We start from the raw sequence: 23,232 nt of genomic DNA, 5'->3' as shown, positions 1-23,232 counted from the left end.
CTAGGGTTCATTTCTGATTTATTTTCAGAAGGATTTAGTGAATTCATTATGCAAACTGACAGGCAGTGTATTTGTTGCAATTTGCTCACTTACTCCACTATGTTTATCCATATGTGTGTGTTTGTGACATGCAGTTTGTGATAGTTGTACAACATGATTTCCCCTCTCTGACTGGGAAGGAAGGGAAAAAAGAGTTCCCCCCCCCCCCCCCAGAAAAAAAAAACCAAAACCAAAACCCACCACACTCCTGGGCTAAAATTTTAGATAGATAATCATTCACTGTAATGTAATTTGCATGATTTGTGCCTATTTTCCTGACTGAGGGATCAGTTAATCTGAACAGTATAGTACAATAAATGACATGGCCTGGCCACATAATGTAGACATTTGCCTACCATAATCTGGGTTGTTTGAGCAGACCTACGATTTGCTTGACTCCAAAGATGTGCCTTATGAAGGTCTTGGTATTTTTATTCTTAACAGGTCAGTAAATTGATCTGGCAAAAACCAACCTTGTCCTGTGATTTCCTGAAGAAACAGAATTATGTCTTTCTACCAAGAAATAGCACTATATTTTAGGTGGTGCTAGGAGAAAACAAGCTGGCTGCTGTAGTATCTGAATTGTTTTTCTCTGTAAACCAGTGTGCTCCCTATGCCCTTTCAACACACTCTCATTGTCTTGTCTGCCATTGCTTGTTTCATTGCTTCCTTTCCCACACCACAAGGGAGATCCATCCATAGGATGTAGAAATAATAATGGTTGTCAGCATTATAAATCCTTATGCGTTTCGGTTTTTCTTACAGTGGGCACCTCTTCCTTCATCTGGAAGGAAGGACGATAGGAGTCATGATGGAAACTCTTGGAAACCACCAAAGAGGGTTTGACATTCTTCCACTCCCTCTTACTTTTCCTGGCTGCTCCAGCTGCTTGACATTCTGAGAAAACTCGTAAATGTGCTGAATAGCATTAGAGGGGAGCTGACAGGAAATGGAGCAGTCAGACTCAGGACAGTGTTTACCAACCTGTGTGGATTGCTAACTATCTATAGGACATGGCCATTCAGAAGTTCCTTTAAGCTATTTTTTTCCTTTCTTTTTCCCCAAATCCTTAGCTATTTTCAGCTCCACCTATTTTAATGGCTGTAGCTTTTCCTCCTGCCTTTGGGAGTCTGATCCACACATTGATTTATTTTGAGCTATATTGCTAATTACTATTTTTGTAAGTATAGTGTTTCATTATTCATTAAAGCTGGGGAGACATTTTAGTAATTTCTCCGTAGAACAAACGTAATTTAGTAATCAAGTAAGATATCTGGTTAGGGCTTAAGAGGGCTAGGAGGAGTGATCTGACAAAGAAGGATGGTATGACAAGTGAGAGCTATTGATATGTGGAGGGGTGTTACTAAGAAAGCAGAAACAAACTAAAGCATAGACAATATACAGCCGGGCTGGCTGAAACTCTGGGAGCAATTCTTTAGCTCACCAAAGGAATAAACTGCCACAGGAACCCAGAAAGCCATTTTTGGAGCAAATATCCAAATACTGGTCAAAACCACTCCTGCAGGGTAGATGAACAGAATCAGCCCTGCTGCACTGTATAGGGAAGGTCTAGAGGACCCTGGAGATTTTCAGTTATTTCCTCTTTAGTGTGTGACAAAGCTGCTCAGTGTGAACTGGCCCTTACTAAGAGAAGAGGAAACACTGCCCATTTTCTGGTATTAGATCATCTGTGCAAACTTATCAGTGCTTTCTGTCTGGTTTTGCATGGGTTCCTGAGGGAAGAAGGTTCCTATTCCAGAAACCCATACATCCTTCTCAGGAAGAAAACCGTATTTCCATATCAAACCTGCAGCAGAGTAGAAAGAAGTGGAAGTAGCTCTGTGCACTCTGCCTTCCCAGCCATCCTAGGAGTCCTTACCAGGGTCCCTTTTCCCTCAGCTTCTCTGCCAGGGGGTCACTAAGTAAAGTCCCCCACAGGCTGGGCTTCAGGGGTGTCTGGATGTAGAGTACAGTTCTGCTACAGATGTACCAGATGCAGAGTCATCCAAACTGTGTGCCTGGGGAAGAGACATTACAATATGCAGTGCTTTGAGGCTACTGACACACTTCTTGATTGAAGAATGGAAAAAACCTAGAAGACCTGATGACCAACATATTAAATACCTATTGAAGCCCTTTTTTAATAACAACTTTAAAATGGGAAGCCCGGGGGGTGAAAGAATTGAAATAAATAACAGTTGTCCTGCAGCAGGAAGATCAGGAGAAGATCTGGATGACTGTTTGAATGTGGCTGTGATATACTAGCCCTTGTAAGTGGTGGATCCAAGACTTGTGGCTTTTTCCCTCGCACATCTATTCAGCATGTTCCCTTTGGCTGGGGGTCTTTATAGCACTAAAGTAGCAGGGTCCACAAAGGGTTTTTTGCAGCAGGCACTGCAGGCTTGCCTCCCCCTTCCCCCTTTTCAATAGGGTTGAATACAGTAAAGGAGCAAAGTAGGAAACAAAATGGCTCAAAGCCACATGTGCATTTCCCATAGCTCAGTGCCAGGGTCTAGAAAAAGTGACTAAGCCCTGGGGCTACTGAGTCTCATGTTCAGGATCTTCCCAGTCAAAACCATGCCTGTACTCTGGTGACAATCTTACCTGAGGAGAGGAGAGGGGTGCCACTCAGGAGTGACAGTTGCAATCACAGGCCTGATTCATCAGTTTTACAGACCTTGGGAAGCACTGGAGTTACACAAACTGGGCAGCCAAGCCCAGATTGTTGGGTGAAAGAAGCTGTGTCATACACGTCACCTCTGGAGACTTTTTCAGGTTCTGGCAGACACTTAAGTCCCCTTTCAGGATGTTCTCATCCTGCACTGACAGGAGGAAGTAGGTAAGATAACTTCAATATTAAATATTGCACAATACTTTACTGAGTTACACACCGTGCATTTGAGGTTCTTGCAGCACTACAAATACTAATTTAATTATGTTCAGAGTCCTTCTGGAACTTAACAATGTTTCCAGTGGAGCAGCAGACCACAGAGGTCTTGTAAAAATTATCCCTAATAAAATGTCATTGGAATCAATGAAATGAAACTCCACTTTCATCATCTGACATTACTTTTGGCACTGGACTTCAAATAAGATTTTCGTACAACCATTTGTTAATAAGTTGTACAAACTTTGGGATAGAAGGAATAGAAAAAAATGGTCTGGGTCTTCTCACTCTTTTCTGTAAGTCAGCAGTATACAAGAGCTCTTAGTGGGACTAGTGACCTGTCTCCTGTATTTGGTATCTCAAGAGTAACTCTTCCTGTTCTCACCTGTACTGGTGCCTAAGCAGGGAGGAGATATGGATCTCTCTCCTTCTTTCTCTGCTTGTACTGTAAACACGTATGAGAAATGAAAAGTAAATGTAGACCAAGAATAATTTCCCATAAGGTTTTCTATAAGGTCCCTGACATCCAAGGCATGGAGTTGCTGTGAAGAATTCAGACAAGAGGGGTCCATGTCTTACCCACTGCTTGTGTTGAATTCATACACAGGCTGTCATGACAGTCCTATCAGACACCTTGTAGAAGATCTGTGGGGCAAATGTCAACACCAGTGGTACAACTGAAGTAAAGGTGGGTGGAGACAATGGCCAGGGCAAGCCAGAGGATGCAATCTCTGGGTCAGTCAAGCCCCAATGGGCATGAAGATCCGCAACACAAATTAATAAACTGAGCATCCATGAAGGTCAGATCCATCACTCAACACCCTCATTTTCTGCCTTCCAGCAGCTAGGCTGACACCCTGTCCTAGTGAAGTTGAGGCTGGTGTTAACAGGGTCAGGAAATCCCATGAAGGAAGAAGCAGAGCCAGTAGGGCTAATCCTGACTGGTAAGGAGAGGCCATGCCAGTGACACCTGTTGAATCCATCAGAACCAGAAGCTGAGAAAAAGCCAGCTGCCCCAGTGAGAAGATAGAGTCTATACCAGTAGGTAGAAGCCTTTGCAATGGATTGCTGTGGTAATGGGGATACATTATCATGGTGGACACTGAGTTCAGCTCTGCAGTGGGGTTGTGGGATTGGTCTATTTGGAACAAAAGCTGAAGAGGCTGTGAGAGAGGATGTCTTAGGCAGAGCTGTTTTAAAGGCAGTTTATTAAATTGCATAGATCTGCAACTCTGATTTTTTGGGTTTTGCTAAGAGCAGCTCTGATGACTTGAAAGATTGTATGGTGCTCCTCAGGGAATGGGGAAGCTGTTGGCTAAATGTGATGCTTGAGTCTAGGCTCTTGTTCAAGACTTGAAAAACAAAAGGCAAAGGTCTGACCAGGAGGTTAACAGAACAGTAAGAAGGGCAATACTTACTTTACTGGCCTTGAAAGATCCCAGTCAAGAATCCTGGTTGCTGCCTTCTTCAGCTCACCCTATAATTTCAGCTGGGATATACACCTTTGTCCCTCCTGAAGTTTAATTGCTGTGTGTGACTGAAGGCACAGGTGGCAGCCACAGGGTTTCACCCCAGCCATAGCTGCAGTTCAGGAGGAGAAACACCTTTTCTTCTTTGTGAAGGTGCTAGGTATAAAGCAGTGGTGGTGGCACAAAGGGCCAGTCCTGCCTGACTAACCTAGAGGTTTTCTCTGAGGGAGTGACTACACCAATGAATAGGGGAAGGGCTCCAGATGTCACCATCTGGACTTCTGCAAGGCCTTCAACATGGTTCCCAATGACATCCTTCTCTCTAAACTGGGGAGAGAGATTTGATGGGAGGACTCTTTGGTGGGTGAGGAATTGGTTGGACAGTTGCCTCCAGAGGGTAGCGGTCAACAACTTGGAGTCCCTGTAGACACTGATGACAAGTGGTGACCTTTAGGGGTCCATATGGGGACCAGTGCTATTTAATGTCTTCCTCAGTGACATAGACAGTGCACCATCAGTATGTTTGCAGATCAACAGGCCTGAAGGATGGGATGCCTTGTGTTCCTATGGAGGAAGCAGGACATAAGCTGCTGCTTCCTGTGGAAGTCATTCTGGAAACCCTGCATAAGCCTGGACTCTGGGGAATCTCAGCAGCTGTCTGCCCAAGATCTCAGGGGAGCAAGCCTGAGCAGTAAATTAGCCTCTGTGCCCTGGGTGCAACTAGATCAGAAGCAAATGTGTCCAGCTTTCATGGGGGCAGGCACTCTGAGCCACTAGAGGCTAATAACAATTCCCTGAAAAATTTTGTGGAGTCCAAAACTAAGCAAGCAAGGAGAAAAAAAAGAAAGTGAGAGACAAAAGGTAGGAACGGAGAGACATTGATAATTCTGTGTTTCATTACCTGCTCATGGTCAGCAGACCATGGATTCAGAGTCTGAAGGTGCTCCTTCAAAATAATCCACAGAGCAGCAACCATCCTTGCCCAATCTGCCCCAAACACAACCAAGCAAACCACACAGTTGGAGCTTAAAAAGATAAAATTTCTCTTTAGTCCAGTGGCATGCAAGCTTGCATTTCTATCTAAGCACATCTGCATAAAAAATTGGCTGTTCTTTGAATGGACTTTTCTAATCAAAGCATAGTTCAAGGGAAATTTTTCACCTGATTCTTTTGCTGAATTTCTTCAGTGTGGGCTGTTTTGGGAATACATTTACATGGTCAGCTTGGATACCTTCCTGCTTCCTTTCTAGGCTTTGATCCCTTGATCTGATGGTTCCTTCTGGAGTGACACAAGTATTTCCCTCCAGAAAGGAGACTAGACACAACTGACAGTACAGTATGCACCAGCATCCAACCTCAAGCAAGAACATAGATGCTGATTGTGCCAAACACTCAAGACCTTCGACACAGTCCCCACAGACCTTGTGCCGTGGAGTGCCCTCATGCACTTAGGCCACACCCCAGGGTATACACACACCCTTGGCATGAACTATAGAAGCGCCACCTTAGCAAGTTCCACCCCAGTCCTGTCTCTGAGACTCTGGGTGCTTTAAATTGAAAGATAAGTGAGTGCAGCCTGTGCCCCACAATCACCAAAATGCTCCACAGAGACCAGAACAGACCCAAGGCAAGTGTTTTTCCCTGTGAGCTTCTCTGCTCCGGAGATCATGAACACCATCCTGAACATCATCCACTTTCATCCCCTTCAGGGGCAAGGCTCTACTGTTTTTCACCCAGCCTGCAAAGGCAACGTAAGCAGTACTGAGTGCCTTTTTCCATTTAACTTCTGGAGCTGTTGGAGCTTCAGGGTGGTAGAGGATTGACCACCAGCTTAAGAGAAACAAGGTGACAAACAGAAGGGAAGTCACAGAACAGGAGGGGAGAGAATGGATTTATTAAGAAGGCTCACTAGAAATATCTAAATAGGTCTAGCTTAGATTATCTTCTACCTCTCTTTTCAGTCACTGTACACGAGTGAATAACACCCAACCATCTGCCTGTTATTTTCTTATTTTAATCTAGGCACCAGAAAATAGAGGGGAAGTTTCCTACATGTGAGAGAATCTTGTAGAGGAAAGGGTGGCAACTTCATTGTTAGAGGATTTGAAACTGGAGAGCTGAAACCCTGCTAGTTACACCCTGGGGAACAATCCTGCTTAGGCCTTCAGAGGGATGAATTAACCTTTTCTTTCTCAAGGGTGTTTTACCCGCCATCACCGAAGTCATCCTGGGAAAATAAAGGAACTCTGTTTGTTTCCTCACCTTGAAGACAGGTTGTGCTGACAGGTGCCATCCTCTAGCCAGGTGTCTTCACACCATTTAACTGGGTTAAAAAAAGCTGTTCTATGTGCTAAATTGCTTCCTCACTTCACAAGGCGTGAAAGCCTTTTCTCCCTTTCACGTGTCCGTGCTCCATTCCTTCTGGGGAGACAGCTGGTCTTTTTTTTTAATACATTCTGCTCCTTAAATGCCATCTCTGAGACAAATCAGGTCATGTGGAGCCAGGCCCATGAAAAACACTGAGGACTCAATCCTGGGAAATCACTGGGAGCTGGATGCTTAAATTTCTGTGAGTCTAGGCCCAAGTGATCTTGAGTAACATCAGTATGAACATACATTGAGTTCTAGTCGAGAACAGAGCATGGGCTGAGAGGCATCTTAACCCCACAAATAGCACAGGTGTTTGGGTGATTCAGCACTAGTTCACCTAAACAGCTGAAGGAAAAGTTTCCACGCATACTTTAGCACAGGTGTCATGAGACAGGAATGACTTTTGGCCTTTGTTCTTTGCGTGGAGAGCACAGTTGTTGGGGTTTTTTTGTTGTTTTTTTTCCCCTAATATTATAATAATAGTAATAATAATAATAATAATAATAATAATCAGGTATCATATTTCCCTTGGGTTAAATGGGTGAAGTGGGTTATTGATCCATAGTGGTTCTATGGATGTCCAGGCTCTGGACAGTATTGATGCTTTGTCTGGTGAAAGGTGTGCAAATCCTAAATCTGGGCTTCCAGCACGCAGATTTCAGAATACTGGGAGATGGCCACGTGTATTGAAGGGCTCTGGGATTTGGTGTCATGTTTAAGAGGAGCTCCTAACTAGGGATAGAAAGGAGCAGGGTACCAGGGTGATGGCTGAGCTCATAGCATGGCTATAGCATACAGCAGCCTGATCCTAGGATGAACATTAAGGTGGGTGATACATGCCATATATTGGAGGGCAGAGAAACACCAGGAAAAGGAGAGCTAGAGAGAGAGGCATAGGAAGCTGTGTAATATTCAAACACCTTTCAGTGAAACAGTAAGTTCTTTCTTGGTCTCTCCATCGCAGCATTCAAAATACAAAACTATGTGATTACTTTTCCAAGGAGAGGCAATGAGATGCGCCATGAGAGACAAGTGAGCTAACAGCAAACAAGGACCAAAGCACTCAGTCCTCTCCTTTCTTTGCCAATATGTGGCTGAAAACATGTGGAATATCTAGAAAACACCTAGTTTCTCCATTTCTCCTTTCCTGAAATACCAGTGTAGGAGACATTTAAAAGGGTCTGGAGGTTGTACTAATACTTCCTTAATTCTTTGCCATAATTTGACCCCTCTGTAAGCTGTGAGTTTGAAGGTGGAAGTTGCAAAAGTGGCCAGAGATTAGAAATCTTCTTGTCATGGCTCCAGGAAATTTCTACATTCCTAGTACCTAAGAGCTAACCTCTGCCCCATCTGTGTCTTAAACATTAATTTCTTGTCTCCTGCTCTCTCAGCTACGTGATAGCAGGGAAAGTCTCACTTACAGGAACAGTCTGCCTGGGAAGGGATGTCCTAGAAACCTGGAGGTGTGGCAGACAAGCAGATGGGGATGGTGAGAGGATCATCCCTCTAGGACTAGAAAGATGCTGTGGGCTGTGTAGATAGAGACATAAAAGTGTGTTTCATAAAGGTAAAGCTTTACACACTGGCTTCCTTGGGTATGTGAGGACGGTCTGAATAAAAAAATGGACTTGTTTGACTATGTTGTGTTATATGTCCATTTAGCTCTGCATCCACCTGCCTCAGTTATGTCCTGTCATTACAGCGTCCATGATTTGTTTAACACTAAATGAAACAGAGCACATTTGCTCTGTGTAAAATGGCAATACATTGCATGTAACCTAACAGTATTGTGAATATGTCAGTATTAGGTATTAGTATGAGTTTGCTTTACACATGAATGTGTAAATGAAGGGGAGGGGGCGATGGAATACTAATATCTGAAACCAATCCCTACCAGACCTGATGCCTGGCTGGGAGCTCTAGATTCCATGCAAACACTAGTAATAATAGCCACTTTATTCTAGCCACAATACTACAGCCAAGATGTCATGAACGCTTGGGAGATAGATAAGACAGACAGATTTCTTGTTTTCCACTGAGATGGTTTTGAATGCATCCTGGCAGGGCTGACTCACCCTTTTAGCTTTCCAAGGAAGACAAATTGCTTTCCAGGAGCTTCTGCTGTATACAGGTTATTTTTGAGTGCTTCCTTAATTAAGGTTTATCTGCTGTGCACATAATCCACAGGTGAAAAGCCCTTGGGGCTTTTTTTTTGTGTGAACAGAAGTTTTCCCCTGAACAACTTGTTTCTCACCCAACCCATTGTTATACAACATGTACCACATACTTTATGGATACCATGTCCTACCCCAGAAGTACCTGCAGGCCAGTAGCCTGAAAAAAAAAGTGCTTTCAAATGCCTGGGATGCTTTACTGGGGAAGGACTGAATAGAAACAGGATTCCTGAGGGCCACAGTTGGCAAAGACAAACTATTAGTACATTTCTTTTATCCACAATCTTGAACTCCACCTCTGCCCCAGTCTCATGTTTCTTACCTTTTGTATCTGAAATTATGCTGAAAGCACCCTACTGGAAATACATTTTGCAGTTGCACAATTTGGGATCTGGCAAGGACTCAAATGGATGTCACCCCAGCTGGGAGAAGAAGACAATGATGTCACTGGAATAAGGGAGCCTTTTAGCTTTGCCATGCTGTAGGTGCAGGTGAGAGGTTTTGGTCTGACCTCCCTGGAGAGATGTGCTCTCCCATCCCCTGCCAGGCTGACTGGCAGTCACAGCTCTCTGTGAGGGCTTCTGTCAAAATAGCACAAGAGCTGACCCTGTGGCTCCCTGTGCCCTGGACTCTGGCTAGCAGAGGGAAGGAGATAAACCTTTACAAGGCTGCATAGCTCAGGTAACAGGACAGCTCCTCTGGAGTCGGAGAGCCGGGCGTGCAGCAGTCCATGACCTGTAATAGCCATCTTGGTTGGTGTAGGAGGTATGTGGGATGAAAGAGCAACAAGGCCAGTGGCAAGAAAGGTCTCCCTTCAGTCAGTGTTTTTCATCTTTGTCCAGGGATTAACAATTTTGTCACATTCACTAATGGTTTTGCAGGAATCAGGCATGGGGACTGGACCCTTAGGGCCTTGTAGTTATGTCTAAATTGTCCTTCCAGTCTCCCAGTCTTGCTGCTTCTCCTTGGGGAGAAGGAGTCAAAGCTACAGCATCTAAGTGTAATACAGTGCTGTTACCAGTCTATCTTCATGTTGCTGTGGCTACAGTGTAATGCTGGCATACCCAAGATCTCCTTAAACCAGATAGTTCAGGTATTAGCAGTTAGGTTGCCACAGCAACACAGTACTTACTGCAAGCTGCAAAACTTGTCTAAGGAACAGGATGGATGAGCCTATGTGGAGCTCTGCACTACCCAGGCAAGTTAAACATACTTCCAATTTGTTTCCACCTCCTTGTGCTGAAGTAGGCTGAAAAGCTTCCCCCAGATGCTGAAAAACAGTGTTGAGTTAGCTGTGCAAGACACACATGAGTGGTGGCAGCCTGCTGGTGCCTACATTGTCTTTACACATAACCATCACCTGCTCTCTGACAAGCTGAGACAGACATGAAAGCCCATTTTCCATCCTGCGTCATTTAATGCACTTGGGGAAGTGTAGACATAATGCTCAGCTGTGCCCCTGTGATTGGTGCAGCAACCATTTTGTCCCTGGGCAAAAAAATTGGAGCACAAAAATTCCTTCTGCAGAATTCTGTGTATTAATGCCATTTACATATTCATTCACAGCCTTTCTCACTCCCTACATAAGCATCCTGGCACTTAGTGTTCCTCCCATCTCACTTCCTGCTGTATACGGACCCATCCACATCCCTGCACAGATGTGTGGGGTGGCTCTTCTCCTTGATGGTTTGGGGCTGCTCACTCCTTGGCCACCATACCCACTTAAAGAATGATGGGCACCAGTGCTAGGGTGAGGGATCACTGGGGACCCAGTGGGACATAGTGGGTACCACCCATGGCATGGCAGTGGACACGCGACTGGTTCCCTGGCCAAGCATCGCTTCCACAGGTGTGCTCGACCCACTCTTGTGCTGTGGAAATGATCATTTCCAGTCTCCCACATTCCCAGGGAGTGTGGCTGCTGTGGCCACTCTTCCTTCCCCCTCTCCACAGGCACGATGTTTCCGGTGGCATATCTGTATGTTGCAGTGGCTTCTTCTCCCTTCTTTCTGCCACACTTTTACTGAATGTCCCCTCTCTCTGCTCTTCTGGTCAGAAGCCTTTCCCCAGATGGCACATCACAGTTTCAATGGCCAAAGGAGTGGTTCTCTCTTCCTACCCAGGAGTAAACGCTTCTATCTTTCCCAGTCAGCTTGTCTCCTTTGTTTTGTGACCTGAGCCAGTGATGGAAACCAGGTGCAGGCAGCAAAGAGACCAGTGGCTCTGCTTCCAAGTAGGTCTTTTGAATGGTCCCCAGTGGGACTATTAATAGAACAGTGTCCTTTCATCAATATGCAGCTGAGCTGTTACTTGCCCAAGGGCTGCTAAATTATTGGGGTGAAGTGTGATCTGTCCTGTAGATGCAGTGAAGGTTTATAAGCTGAGCATTATCTCTCTGCAGCAGACCAGCGTGAGGCACAGGCTCTATTTTGGTCCCATTTAAGACATTAATTCACAATTTAAGTCTAAAAAACATGGGGAATGCCTGTTCTTTGTTATAAGACTGAATTCCCCCCAATAGTCAGAGAAATAATAGTAGTCTGCTGAAATTGGAAAGAGTGATATTAATCTGCCTATTAATCCTTCAGTGAAACCATGAGTGGAGAGCAAAGGCAAAGCGCTCGGAGCGCTGGCAGGCAGGGCGTTCGTGCGGAGTACATCCTGTGAATATCTGTGTGCATCTGACAGCACGGAACTGCAGTGGGGCGGGCAACAATCCTATTCTCTGTTGGCAATCCCGAGCCAAAAAGCCATAAAAGACAAAGCACTTGGTGTCATTAGAGTCACACACCTGTGAAACAAGGTGTCATTAAAAAGAAACACCATCTTGAAGGCAGAGGTGGATTTGGAAGGACTGTGAAAATCCCCCTCAGGAGAGTGTTTTGAAAATGAGTGGGGGAAAAAAATTGGTGTATTTCAAAATGAATGGGAAAATAAATCTTGGGAATAGAGACAACCCAGCTGGTGCAAGCCTTTCCACACAGCCAAGATGCTCTCAGCATTGCTGACGGAGATGATGAGGTGCTTTAAATTCCTTTTACAAACCTCTGGCTGGAGGTTTGGCTGGAGACCTATGTCTGTCCAGCCTTGGGATGAAATTAGGGCCACCTGGCTCCAAACCCACACCAAATGGAAAGGCTGTTTTGAAACTTGTCACTGGTTAGCAGGAGGGGAAGGTGGGACATTCTCAATAAAATTAAAGCTTCTGCTACACCTGGGGAAATCTTAACTTACCTCCCTCTTTTCTCCTCTGCCCTCCTCCCTTGCTCTTCTTCAAAGGTTGAAAAAAATGAGGACGGAGACCAAAAGATTGAGCAAGATGGCATCAAACCAGAAGATAAAGCTCATAAGGCAGCCACCAAAATCCAGGCCAGCTTCCGCGGACACATAACAAGGAAAAAGCTCAAGGGGGAGAAGAAGGGAGATGCCCCAGCATCTGAGACTGATGCTGCCGACAAGAAGGAGGAAGGCCCTGCTGGCGGAGCGGCCGAGAACAAAGAAAGCGAGGCTCCTGCTGCCACAGAAGCAGCCGCCGCTGACAGTGCCCAGCAGGAGGAGGGCAGCAAAGACAGCAGCGCGCCAGCAGAGGAGAAAAAAGGAGACGGAGCCGCTGACACGGGCTCAGAGCAGCCAGCCCCACAGGCTGCCACTCCTGCTGCCTCCTCAGAGGAAAAGCCCGCTGCTGCCGCTGCCCCCGAAAGGGAAAGTGCCACTAAAGCTTCCACTGATAACTCGCCGTCCTTGAAGGCTGACGAAGCCCAAGACAAAGAGGAGCCTAAACAAGCCGACGTGCCTGCTGCTGACACCACTGCCACCACCACCCCTGCCGCAGAGGATGCTACTGCCAAGGCAACAGCGCAACCCCAAATGGAGACAGTGGAGAGCAGCCAAACCGAAGAGAAGACAGGTGAGTGAATGCCTCGCTAGGGAATGGGCCTCTCCAGAAATGGATACCTCCCCTGGGCCCCCGGGAGCAAGAGCTGGTGTGGGGATTAGATCAAGAGTTAACAAGGGAATCCCCTTGCTAGTTTTTAGGGGTGGGGGAGATTTATTTCTTGCTTGACACCCTCTTTCCTGCTTTGAATCAGCTTTTTGAAATACTGCAGCTCCTGCTGAGGTTCCTGTTCCTCTAGATGGAGGTGCCATCAGCCCTTTTGTCCATGGTGGCAGGAGAGTGTCTGCCAGCTGGGAGGCTTGAAGGGAGAGCTCTCCAAGATCTGCATGTGCTAAAGATAGTGATGAACCTTCTCAGTCACACTAGCACAGACAGCTCCAGTGGAGCAACTTGAGCAGCTCACTGGAGGCTTCCAAATTTAGCTGAAAATCTTACAAGACAAAAGCTCTCTCATACTGCAGGAGACCTTGCTGATGGGATGGTCATGGAGTCAAAAGGGTCTTTCTTCCACCTGCTTGTGTGTGGATGAGATTCTTAGTACAACCACATCCTAGTCAGGAACATCTTTTTATCAGCAGTGCTTATAGTTTCATCCACACCTATCCTTGTAGGGTCTCTGCTTGGAGTACCCCATGACAGCCAAGCTTGCATGAAGCTTTTAGATGTGTAAGCTGATTCAAATGTGGATAGTAAGAGAATCAGGTAGGGAAAGGAAAGATTAAGAGTCCTGACAGCTCAGTGAGTGAGGACAGAAGAGAGGGTTGAATACCAAAAGTCTCTCTAAGAGGTGTTTTCAATTCCTTGCTGTTGACTGAGTGCAAGTCTGCTTAACCAGTTCCCCTAGGAAGTGGTGAAGAGTCTTGAGAGGCAAAAGTGGAGATTTTTTGACAAACATATAATGTTTAAAAATCATAAAGAAGAACTGATTTTAAATTGTGATACTGAGCTGAGTAGAAAATGCATCAAAGACATGAGGATATTTTTCTCTCTTGTTCTTTACCTTTCTTGTTTTATCAAAGAAATAGAATATAAACAAAAAAAGGTAACATTGGAGGTAGACTCCAAATGAAATTCAATTAAGAGGCAGTACCAAGCAAAACTGGCCTCCACATTCATGAAATACTCAGTTGTACAGGGCATTCTGCATTCATTAGCTTGTTGGGGAAAAATGTTGCCTATCACCTTGATGTTCATAAACAGCCTGATGTAAATGTTAGAGAGCCTCAGCACCCAGTGTTGTACTTACTGATCTTCCTCCATAATTTCATTTGGTCCACTACTTCTCCTCCACAAATTGCAACTCCCACTCTTTAATTAGGCTTCCAAGCTTCATAGCTAACCTGGGCCTCCAGGCAACTCTATTCCTGCTCAACAAAGTGGACAGATAGGGAAGAACAGATATCCAAAAGGACAGATTAAATATTGGGAGAGGAACTCATGTAGGACATTTGTGATTTAAGGTTTAGGCAAGGGGAGCAGCCTTAAAGAGCGTGAGTCTAAACTGATTGTACTCGGCTACAAAGGGTTCCTGGTTTTACTTCTGCTTATTTAGAAGTTTCTAGAAATAAGCCTTGCAGTTGTATTGTCCATGTTTGCTTTTTGTTGTCCAGGTCTCCAGCCAATTGTTCTTACTTTATATGATGAGTTGAGTGGCAACATGAATGTCATGTGATTAGTGGGATATAATTTGCTATGTTGCATGCTGTACTTGTGTCGGTTTTATACTTAGGCAAAGGTATAAACATCAATGGCAAGAACAGGACAGGATGAATCAGTGTTTTGGGGTCCTCTGTACACAGGATAACGAATGCTAATTCCCTGTTATTTAAGACTTGGGGTGCCTTATTCCTAAAAGCAAGAATGATTCTGCTTTGAATTGACATTCCATTTTTATTCAGATTAATCTGCTGTAATGGATAGAGGTAGGGAATTCATAGTAGCAAGCTATTTGATTTTAATTTTCATTTCATTTTACCTGTTTTGAGTCGTCACTCATGAAAGAATGGTTTATCTCTATGCAATATTCCAAATAATTTTCAGATATCTTCCCCAGGCTCTTGTTGGTTTTAACATCATTTGAAGTGGCCAACCATTCACGGCCACATCATTTGAAGTGGCCATTTAAAATGCACGATTTAATATGCATTTGCACATGATACTATTACTTATGTAAATATCTAACCAACAGAGGCAGCTGGAAAATCTGCAGTCAAATATATGTATTTAAAAATGAGTTTTCAGTGATCAAGTGTTCAAGACCAGTATGTGCATCCATTTATACTTATTCAGTATGCATGCAGTAACACTCGAGCTTACCAATGTTTGCAGAAAGCAAACATGGAAGGTGTGTGGCCAGAGTCAAGCTGATAGCCTCTTTAAAATATTAATGAATATAGATTTTTCTTGAATTCCAATTCCAGTATGATATCAGCCTTCCAGTCACAAACCTGAACAGCTGGCTAAGTGCCCCAGGAGTCATCCAAGAAATAAATGCAAAAAAGATTAAAGAGGTCTCCTTGTCCATCTCTCTGAGGATTCCGGGCTGTGCTTTGCAATACACTCTATAGCACAATGTCCACAATAGTAGGAGGCTGCTTCCTTCTTAAAGAATATTCCTCTGAAGAGCATCTTCACATTACAAAAGTACCCACAGACAGGAAATATTTCCTGACAGAAAGCCTGTGTTTTCTTTTTGCCATCTTCATCCTATTACTCTCTCTTACATCTTTAACCCTCTCTGTCTCTCTTGGTACTTACTCTTTCCATAGACTTAAACACATTTGCCAGATCCCGACCTTTCTCCCAGTCATCCCCCAGCAAACACAGCACTGGTGGTTGCTGGCATGGCTGTGATGGTCATTCATGAAAGAGGGGACATCTGCCACTTCAGTTCTTCTCCAGCCCAGGGACAGATCCTCTTTCAGCTTCATCAGTCCCCTTGGCCTTCAAAGGTCACCTCTTATCATTTCTGTGATCGAAGACCATCACAGTAGTGTGCAGTGTCAGGCTGCCAAAAATAAATCAAATTGGCTCCTGGCCAGTGTCATTGGTTGGCTGGTTGCCATGGCTTGCTTGGCTGCTGCTACCCTGAGGCTTGCCGACCATGCTACTTTGGGGTGGTGATGTTCATCTGCCTTGAAATTTACTACAATGGCTGTATTGTGCTATCTGTGCATACCTTCCCTGGTGCAAGCACAAGCAAAAGGCAGGGGCATTTAATTTATACCCAGGAGAGATTTTTGCCTTTATCTATGGGCAGGACAGAAAAAGACAGGAAGTGGGGAAAGGAATAACTAACCAGATAAAGACAAGTGCACAGATTTTAATGTTTAATATTTCTGGAGTGCGGGAGAGACAGAGTGGTTCTCTGTACCAGTCAGTTGTTCCCCTGACAGCCCTTGCCACTCCTTGTTACTCAGTTCCACAAGCTCTATCTGTCTGTTGGTAATGGCCTAGGAAACAGCTTCAGACAACTGTCCTGCATCCAATAGCATCCAATTGGTCTGGAACCCCAAGCATTCCCAGTTGTACAGTAGGGCAGTTCCTAAGCAATTCTCTGTGTAGATGGAAAAAAGAGATGGCTTCCAACCTGGATAAGGCATGAAACGAGTCAGTGGGCTTTGTTCAGTGGCAATGAAGGATTGATGTAAAAAGAACAATCTCTCAAACCTCTTCATGTATTTTGGTGGATGACAAGAATGCCAAGAAGTTGTCTTCTCATCTGAGCATCCTTGTCAAGACTCAAGTTTATAGGTTTTCTTCTTATGATCCAGCTTTTGCCTCTTTGGTGTTGGTATTATGCTTAGAGAGGCTCCCTTAGATGCCAACCTACTCAACAGGACAAAATTCAAAAGTGATTGGGGGGAATTTATACATCACATATGGATGAGGAAGTGAGACTCATTCTAATCTTGGCTTCATTGGCTTAAATCCAGAGAGTCTCCATGAAAGTTACTGGAAAGAGTCTGTTAATGCAGTTTTGAAATGAGATCAGCATCCAGCACAGCAGACTATGGAAGAAGATGGGCTACAATGTCTTCCCAGGGAGGAGGTGAATGTCACACAATGTTAGACTCCATTTGTACTTGCACAAGTTTTCAAGTCTCACCTCCAAATTTGGTTGGCTCTCACATCAAAGCACTCTCAGATTGTCAGGTAAGAATACGAAGCCCAGAATGTGAAAGAGTAAATTGTGCCTAAGGAAACAAATGGATCTTCTTTTGTTGGGAAATAGAGAATGCTTTTTCGTGCTTGATGAAATAGCTTTACAATGGAGCAGCTTCACAGCTGAAATGAAAAATCAGCCAGGTGATAAGTGCTTTGCATGTAAGCCGGTCAGCAGTTCCCCCAGGGCCCTGTATCCTGCAAGCAAGGAGCACTGGGAGGCAACATCTTCCCTTCCTCAGAGGGAGCAAGTCCCTGTGGAACCTTTTTCATGGTTTACAGTTGAATCAGTTCTTTGTTTTCAGTTCAGTCCCCATATTGATGAAAGGACAATACTTGCTGCACTTTGGGAGCACTGGCTATATAAAGATTTGGAAAGGGAGACTGTCTATTGTCTTGTACCAGCCAGAACATGCAGCCTGCACTATGCAAGAGGACTGCAGCTGTGTGACTTGGAATTTCAGTCTTGGCCCAGGAGTAGCTGGCATGAGGTAGAACAACCTCACTGCCATTCCTGTTTCAAGGGAGCTTATCTCTGCTGCTACACCTGGCAGCCAAGGAAAGCAATGCAAATACAGTAGTCTTCCCATGACTGCCCCAGAGGGAGCAACTCTAAGCATACATGACAGCATTTTCTTGTCTGTAGTACTGCTCCAGCAACAAAATAAAACTATAAATGCAGTTTAGGTTACCTGATGGATGCTGACGTATGAAGTATGTGTCTAGTCCTCAGTTGCTCTGAAATTTTTAATCTTTGTATTGTGTCTACATAAAACATCTAAACATGTAAACATCTCATAGGTATTTCATAGCTGGGTTTGCATTGGTGCAAATCGCCTTGTGAGGGGCAGGGTGAGAAAAGTGGAATGCCACAATTTTCCTGCACGCAACCTGACACAGGTGCAGGATTTCCTCCTCTATTGCAGTGAAATACTGTCTCTTGTCCCATGTGTGCCTCAGGTCTGCTGTTCCCTGATGAGATGCAGCTTGCCCTGTAGAGGTGGGAACTGCACTAGTGGGCCAGTGGGGAAGCAGTACTTGACCCCTTTTAATAAAATCATAGGTGACATTAAGCATATTTCCTGATGACAAGGTGTGGGCTGACTCTGTAAAAGGCCTCTTGAGGAGAGCAGGGTAACCACTCCTTCATGCCTAAGGGGTACCAGTTCTTTTGGGACCTCAGTAAGAAATACATGGATACTCAAGGCTGGTTGACTGGCTTATTTTGTGAAGGCTGCAAATTATAGGAGAGGTGACATCAGTCTTTCACCCTTTCTGGTGTTGGCAGCTACAGCTGTTGCTCTTCCAAACCACATAGAGGTGACATTGTTTAAGGCAGTGCCTGCCAGTGTCACAGTGTGTGCCATGTTGTACAGTGATTGCTCACGCTAACACATGGCTCTCTACAGACAAGACCAATGCTTGAACTCCACCTAGATTTTGCTCTAAGTCACTCTCATTACAATGTTTTCCACAGTGGCCCACTGCATCTGCATTCAGATCATGTTCAGAAAATGCTCTGTGGGAGGAAGGCTTTCTGTCATAAATGATGAACAAAATTTCTGCTGAGAAGGGCTCAAATAGCAGACCTGTGGGCAGTCTGGACAGACAGACAATGGAATTTAAGTGTAGACTGTTTGCTGTAGCTGCCAGAAGTGCTCTGCACCACCGCCAGTGTCATCTCTTTACTCTAGGATCAAGTAGGCTGGACTTTTCAGATGGATATAAGCTTGCAGAGTATCAGCTGGGATTTGCAGCTCCAGGGAACTGAAATTTAAAATTAGAAGTACTGACTCTGTGGTATGGATGACTGCCACGTGCAGGGGAAAAGGATTTGGAAGGTTCACCAGGTCAGAACAGTCAGATTAGTTAGACATTCCTCAAGAGCTATATAATAGGTGCATTAAGACTGGATTATCAATGTCAGTGCAGTGATCACTTCCAATCTCTGTGGAAATTTCATGGACTCTGGTGAGGTGAAGCTGTACTCACAAGGATCCATGCAAATAACTGGTAGAGGAACATAGAAATTGCCAAGCCAGGCCAGAGCTACTATCTATCTATTGTACTTGCAGTGGCTAGCACAAAGCACTGCTATGGGCAGATCTAGGGTAAGCTGCTTCTCTACTACTGGGACTCATCCCTGTCTTCTACTGTCTAAGATTTAGTTTACCAGGTAAAGCATGATGTATTCTCTCTTTTGATGCTAATTAGCTGCGGTGTTATATGGCATATATGTATATATATATGTGTGTGTGTGTGTGTGTGTGTGTATGCACACAAAATACCTGATTGACGAGGCATCAACAGCTTTCCCAACTCCAACCAACCGTACAATGGACATAAAGTTTGGTGACAAATTGGCCACCATTGCCTTAAATATCTTTCTGTACTTGTGCTATATCACAGAAATAGCAAAAGCTTGTGATAGCCCTACTTCATGCCTTTGATTGTGAGTATAGCATCATACAGTATGCATTTATGCACAGAGGGCATAGCATCATAGCCCTTGCTGTTCATCTCTTTCTTGAAGAAAACACAAGCAGTGCTTTCGACTGCTTTTTATATGAAATTATTCCCATAATTTTTAGGAACTCTGTTGCTTTTCTCTGCACTCCCTTTAAATTTGCAAATCTATTTTATGGGATGGAATGACAGAGTGTCTTCACATCAGTCCAAAAAAAGGCTGTAATTTTATACACGTATTTCCAGAAAGGCATTATTTCTTCTCTTTTGTTCCTCATCCCAGTCCTTATGCACACCAGCCTCTTCGCTTTTTGCAGACAGCTACCCAATGAGCACTGATGACTGCAATGACTCTTTTTGTAAAGACACTACTGAAATATTTTATTTAGCCTTATGATGGTCTGTGAGACTGGACAGTGGCCAAGAGAACCAAGGAAAATGTAAGCAGTGACAGAAGGCTTACAAGTCAAGCCAATGGCATCAGCTCTGTGGGGTAGTTTCCACCTCCAGTTCTGAACCTCCAATAGACCTGTGAAAGACCATATTACACAAGCTCAATTTGAACAGGTCTCTAGGCATAGTATTTCTCAAGACGACATTCATGCTGCAAGCTTGATTTAAAGAAGGGCTTCCTCATTTCTTAGCTTTCCACTCTGGATATCTTTCAGGCAGAAAATAGATGAGATATTAAAATAATGTGTGTGGGAAGCCCAGAGGATGGGGAGTACTGCTATTGTCTGCTTTGCTATTCTTTGAAGAAGAGTCCAGTCTGGTTTTGCAGGTTACTAGAACTGTGACTTCTTTCCTAGTTCTGTATTCCCTGCCAAAGGCTCCCTTTACATATCCTTTAGCTCTAATGGCCTGTACCATGTAAAGAGCCTTGGTTATATCATCACCAAATGGGAATTTCATCTGTGCAAATGTTTCTCTTTTCTTTCTGTGTCCTTAGCTACATCAGTGTCAGCATGGGACACTGGAACAGAGAGGAAAATCTCAGCTGAAGTCCTGGCAGTCAGGAGTCCACCTTGGACACCTGCCCTTAGCCAGGCTGTGGTGTACTCAGGAAAAGAACCACGGAAAGCTGGACAGGGTCCAGAGATGTAAAGGAAAATGCTGTTTCCCTAATGACCAGAAAAGTGAGACTCAATGCTTCATGCAAATAAGTCTTAAATAAAGGTCATGAGGTCCCAATTATCCAGTGTTCAAAGAATGAGAGATTTCCCAGCTGTACCTCGAGGCAATAGCAAATGAGTCCTCTTTTCATTATGAAAGAAAGCAGAAGGTGGAAAACACTATTCAACCTCTCCATCTTCCCTCAGCAAAACACAGTAATTGGTAATGCTAATAATGATAACCGGACATTACCTGTAACCTACAGAGCTTAATGAAGAAGAAAATCTCTCTGACATTTGGAAGAGTATCCAAATCCCAGTGCTGAAGTGGGTGCAGTGGTACAGAACCATAGCTGATAATGCATTTCAGGTACAGGTAAAGAGATAGGAGAGTAGGAACAAGAACTCTGGCCATTGTGCAGGAGCATTCCCCAGTGCTGCTGACCTTGACAAAACTGTCTTAGCAGCTGTGAAAAATGTTTCAAAGATTTTACTTGATAACCACTTGAAGAGATGGAAGACAGAATAAAGTAAAAGTAATTTAAAGTTGGGGCAGTAGCAAGTACTTTTAAAAACCTCTTTGATGTTCTTAAAAGCTTGGGGCATACATTGATTTGGAAATGACACAAGCCTCTAACAGGGAGGTGTGAATGCAAGCTTGTGTGGACTAAGTCCATAATTGTCTAGTTTTCAAATGAATATGGGACTCCATTCCTTTACTGGATGTGGACTTAGAAAAAAGAAAGAGTATGTGTTCCAGTTTAGACATTCCGTGTTACCTATCCTGCTTCTGTAAGATTAGGATTTCACCCGTGATTTCAGCCTTAATGTCACAAGCAATTCAGAATAACCTCCAGTCATCTGGGCTGAAACAAGGGATATGCCACAGGAGACCAAACCCTGTGACTGGGTCTGCCCCTCTTCAGAAATATTTGCGAGTTGAAGGAGTCTGCCTTAATCTTAGATCTGCTTACAAATGGTATCTATGTTTCTCCCCCTGGAAGGCACTCAGCACAGTGTTGTAACATTGGCCCTCTGCTTTCCCTGTTGTCGGAAGGGATGGAAATCCCCCACATTCAGGGGATCTGATCAGAGGGCTGCTGTAAGTTTATCTTTGGTAAGGCTGCTGCAGTTCATAGGAGCAGCTATTCTGTCCTGCCCTTTGTCTGCATTCACAGTCCCTTATTCAAGTGGTACACCAGGGATGCAGGTGGTGAAAGAAAGTAACTTCTTTATTGCCAAACAGTGAGGAGGCATGAGTGTCACCTTGATCTTGGAACTCTGTACCACCCCTGTTCAGTCCTGCACTGTCCCGTGGAGCAGCCCCTTTACGGTCAGCATGGACTTTCAGGGTGCTGCAGGTTTGCAAGCAGTGGCACTGGTGGGTGTTAGGAAGAAGCTTCAGCAGTGCAAACAGGTTTGGCACCTGCCTTTAAGCTTGTCTTGGGCGTTGAAGGTATGTTTACCCAAAGCCATCCCAGCACTATTGCCCAGCCTTTGTTGGGAGACTTACCAGTGTGGCCAAGCATGGTGCCTATTTGGACTAAACTTGACCTCTTGTCCATGACACAACCTCTCCCAAAGACAGCTGAGGCCCAACAGGCAGGCAGGGGAAAGAAATGCACAGCACTGCTGCTGTGCAGCAGACTTTGGTCTCCAGAGACATTGACCCAGCACTGTTCACTGCACTCAATGAAGAGACAGAAGAAGAGAAAGAAAATGGTTTTCTGTGCCTCAAGATAGAAACCTTTTTCGTTGCTGCAGCCAAATGACTATGAGAAAAATGGATGGAATCACTGATTTTTACATCAGGGAAGAAGGAGAAGATTCCAGCCACTCCTAACAGATGTAGCATGCAACTGCTTCTTGGCCTCATTTCTAGCAAAACACAGAGACATGGTTCTCCCAAAGAGAAGAGTTAAGCCTAATTGCAGTTTAAACCACAACCATTCAGAGCTTCTGAGTCCTGCTGGACTGGAATTGTTCTGTGATAATCTTTTTTTCATTAAAGGATCCTTTAATTATTCAAACCCAAACATAATATATACCACTACCACGAATTACGGGATTTGTAGATTAAAGTAGTAAGAAAACCTTTGCCTGCTTTTAGAGTAGCTAGCATGTGAGGGTCAGGTCCTCCCTGAGTGGGACAGAAGACAGGGTGGGCCTTATGCCAGGAAGCTGAAATCCAGTGAGCTTTGCAAGCAAGCCATTGGGCTGCTGGAAAAATTTTCCCCTGATCCCTCCTGCTGGAGCTATTCCACTTTGTATAAATTATTTATTGTTTGCTGGAGCCAGGATGTGGCATTTGGTCTCCCCTATTCCAGATGAGTGCCCTCACCACTGGTCTACAGGGTCAATGTTTTCCTCTGGCCCAATAAATGTTTAATGGTTTATGGAAGTGGAACAGCTCCAGCAGGAGAGGAAGAGTAAGAGAGACGTGTTCATTCACATGGATACCTTACAACATCACTCTGTGACCAGCAGGCAGGACCCGAGCCAAGGACCTTTACAGCAAATAAAATCAGCAGGAGGAGACAATAAGATCACAGAATGGTGGGGTGCCACTTCCTATGCCTCAGTGCAATTTCAGAGCAATTTCAGAGCAGCTCAGGCCTGATGAGTTCATGCCTCCTATCAGGCCCTCTTCTTCTTA

At 44.5% G+C, this 23,232-nt stretch overlaps 1 protein-coding gene across 1 annotated transcript in view; it reads left to right on the top strand.

The window, feature by feature from the left end:
• Nucleotides 1-23,232, top strand: part of GAP43 (growth associated protein 43) — a gene marked incomplete at both ends in the record, with an annotated part of 52,417 nt that overhangs the window by 18,273 nt on the left and 10,912 nt on the right. The window contains one exon of the mRNA XM_082278627.1: nucleotides 12,219-12,846. Coding sequence (XP_082134753.1) covers nucleotides 12,219-12,846 — 628 coding nt within the window. The remainder of the gene's footprint in view (nucleotides 1-12,218; nucleotides 12,847-23,232) is intronic.

Source organism: Coloeus monedula (genome assembly GCF_965178545.1).
Source record: "Coloeus monedula genome assembly, chromosome: 3".
NCBI lineage: Eukaryota > Metazoa > Chordata > Aves > Passeriformes > Corvidae > Coloeus > Coloeus monedula.
This window is presented reverse-complemented; position numbering and strand designations above follow the sequence as displayed.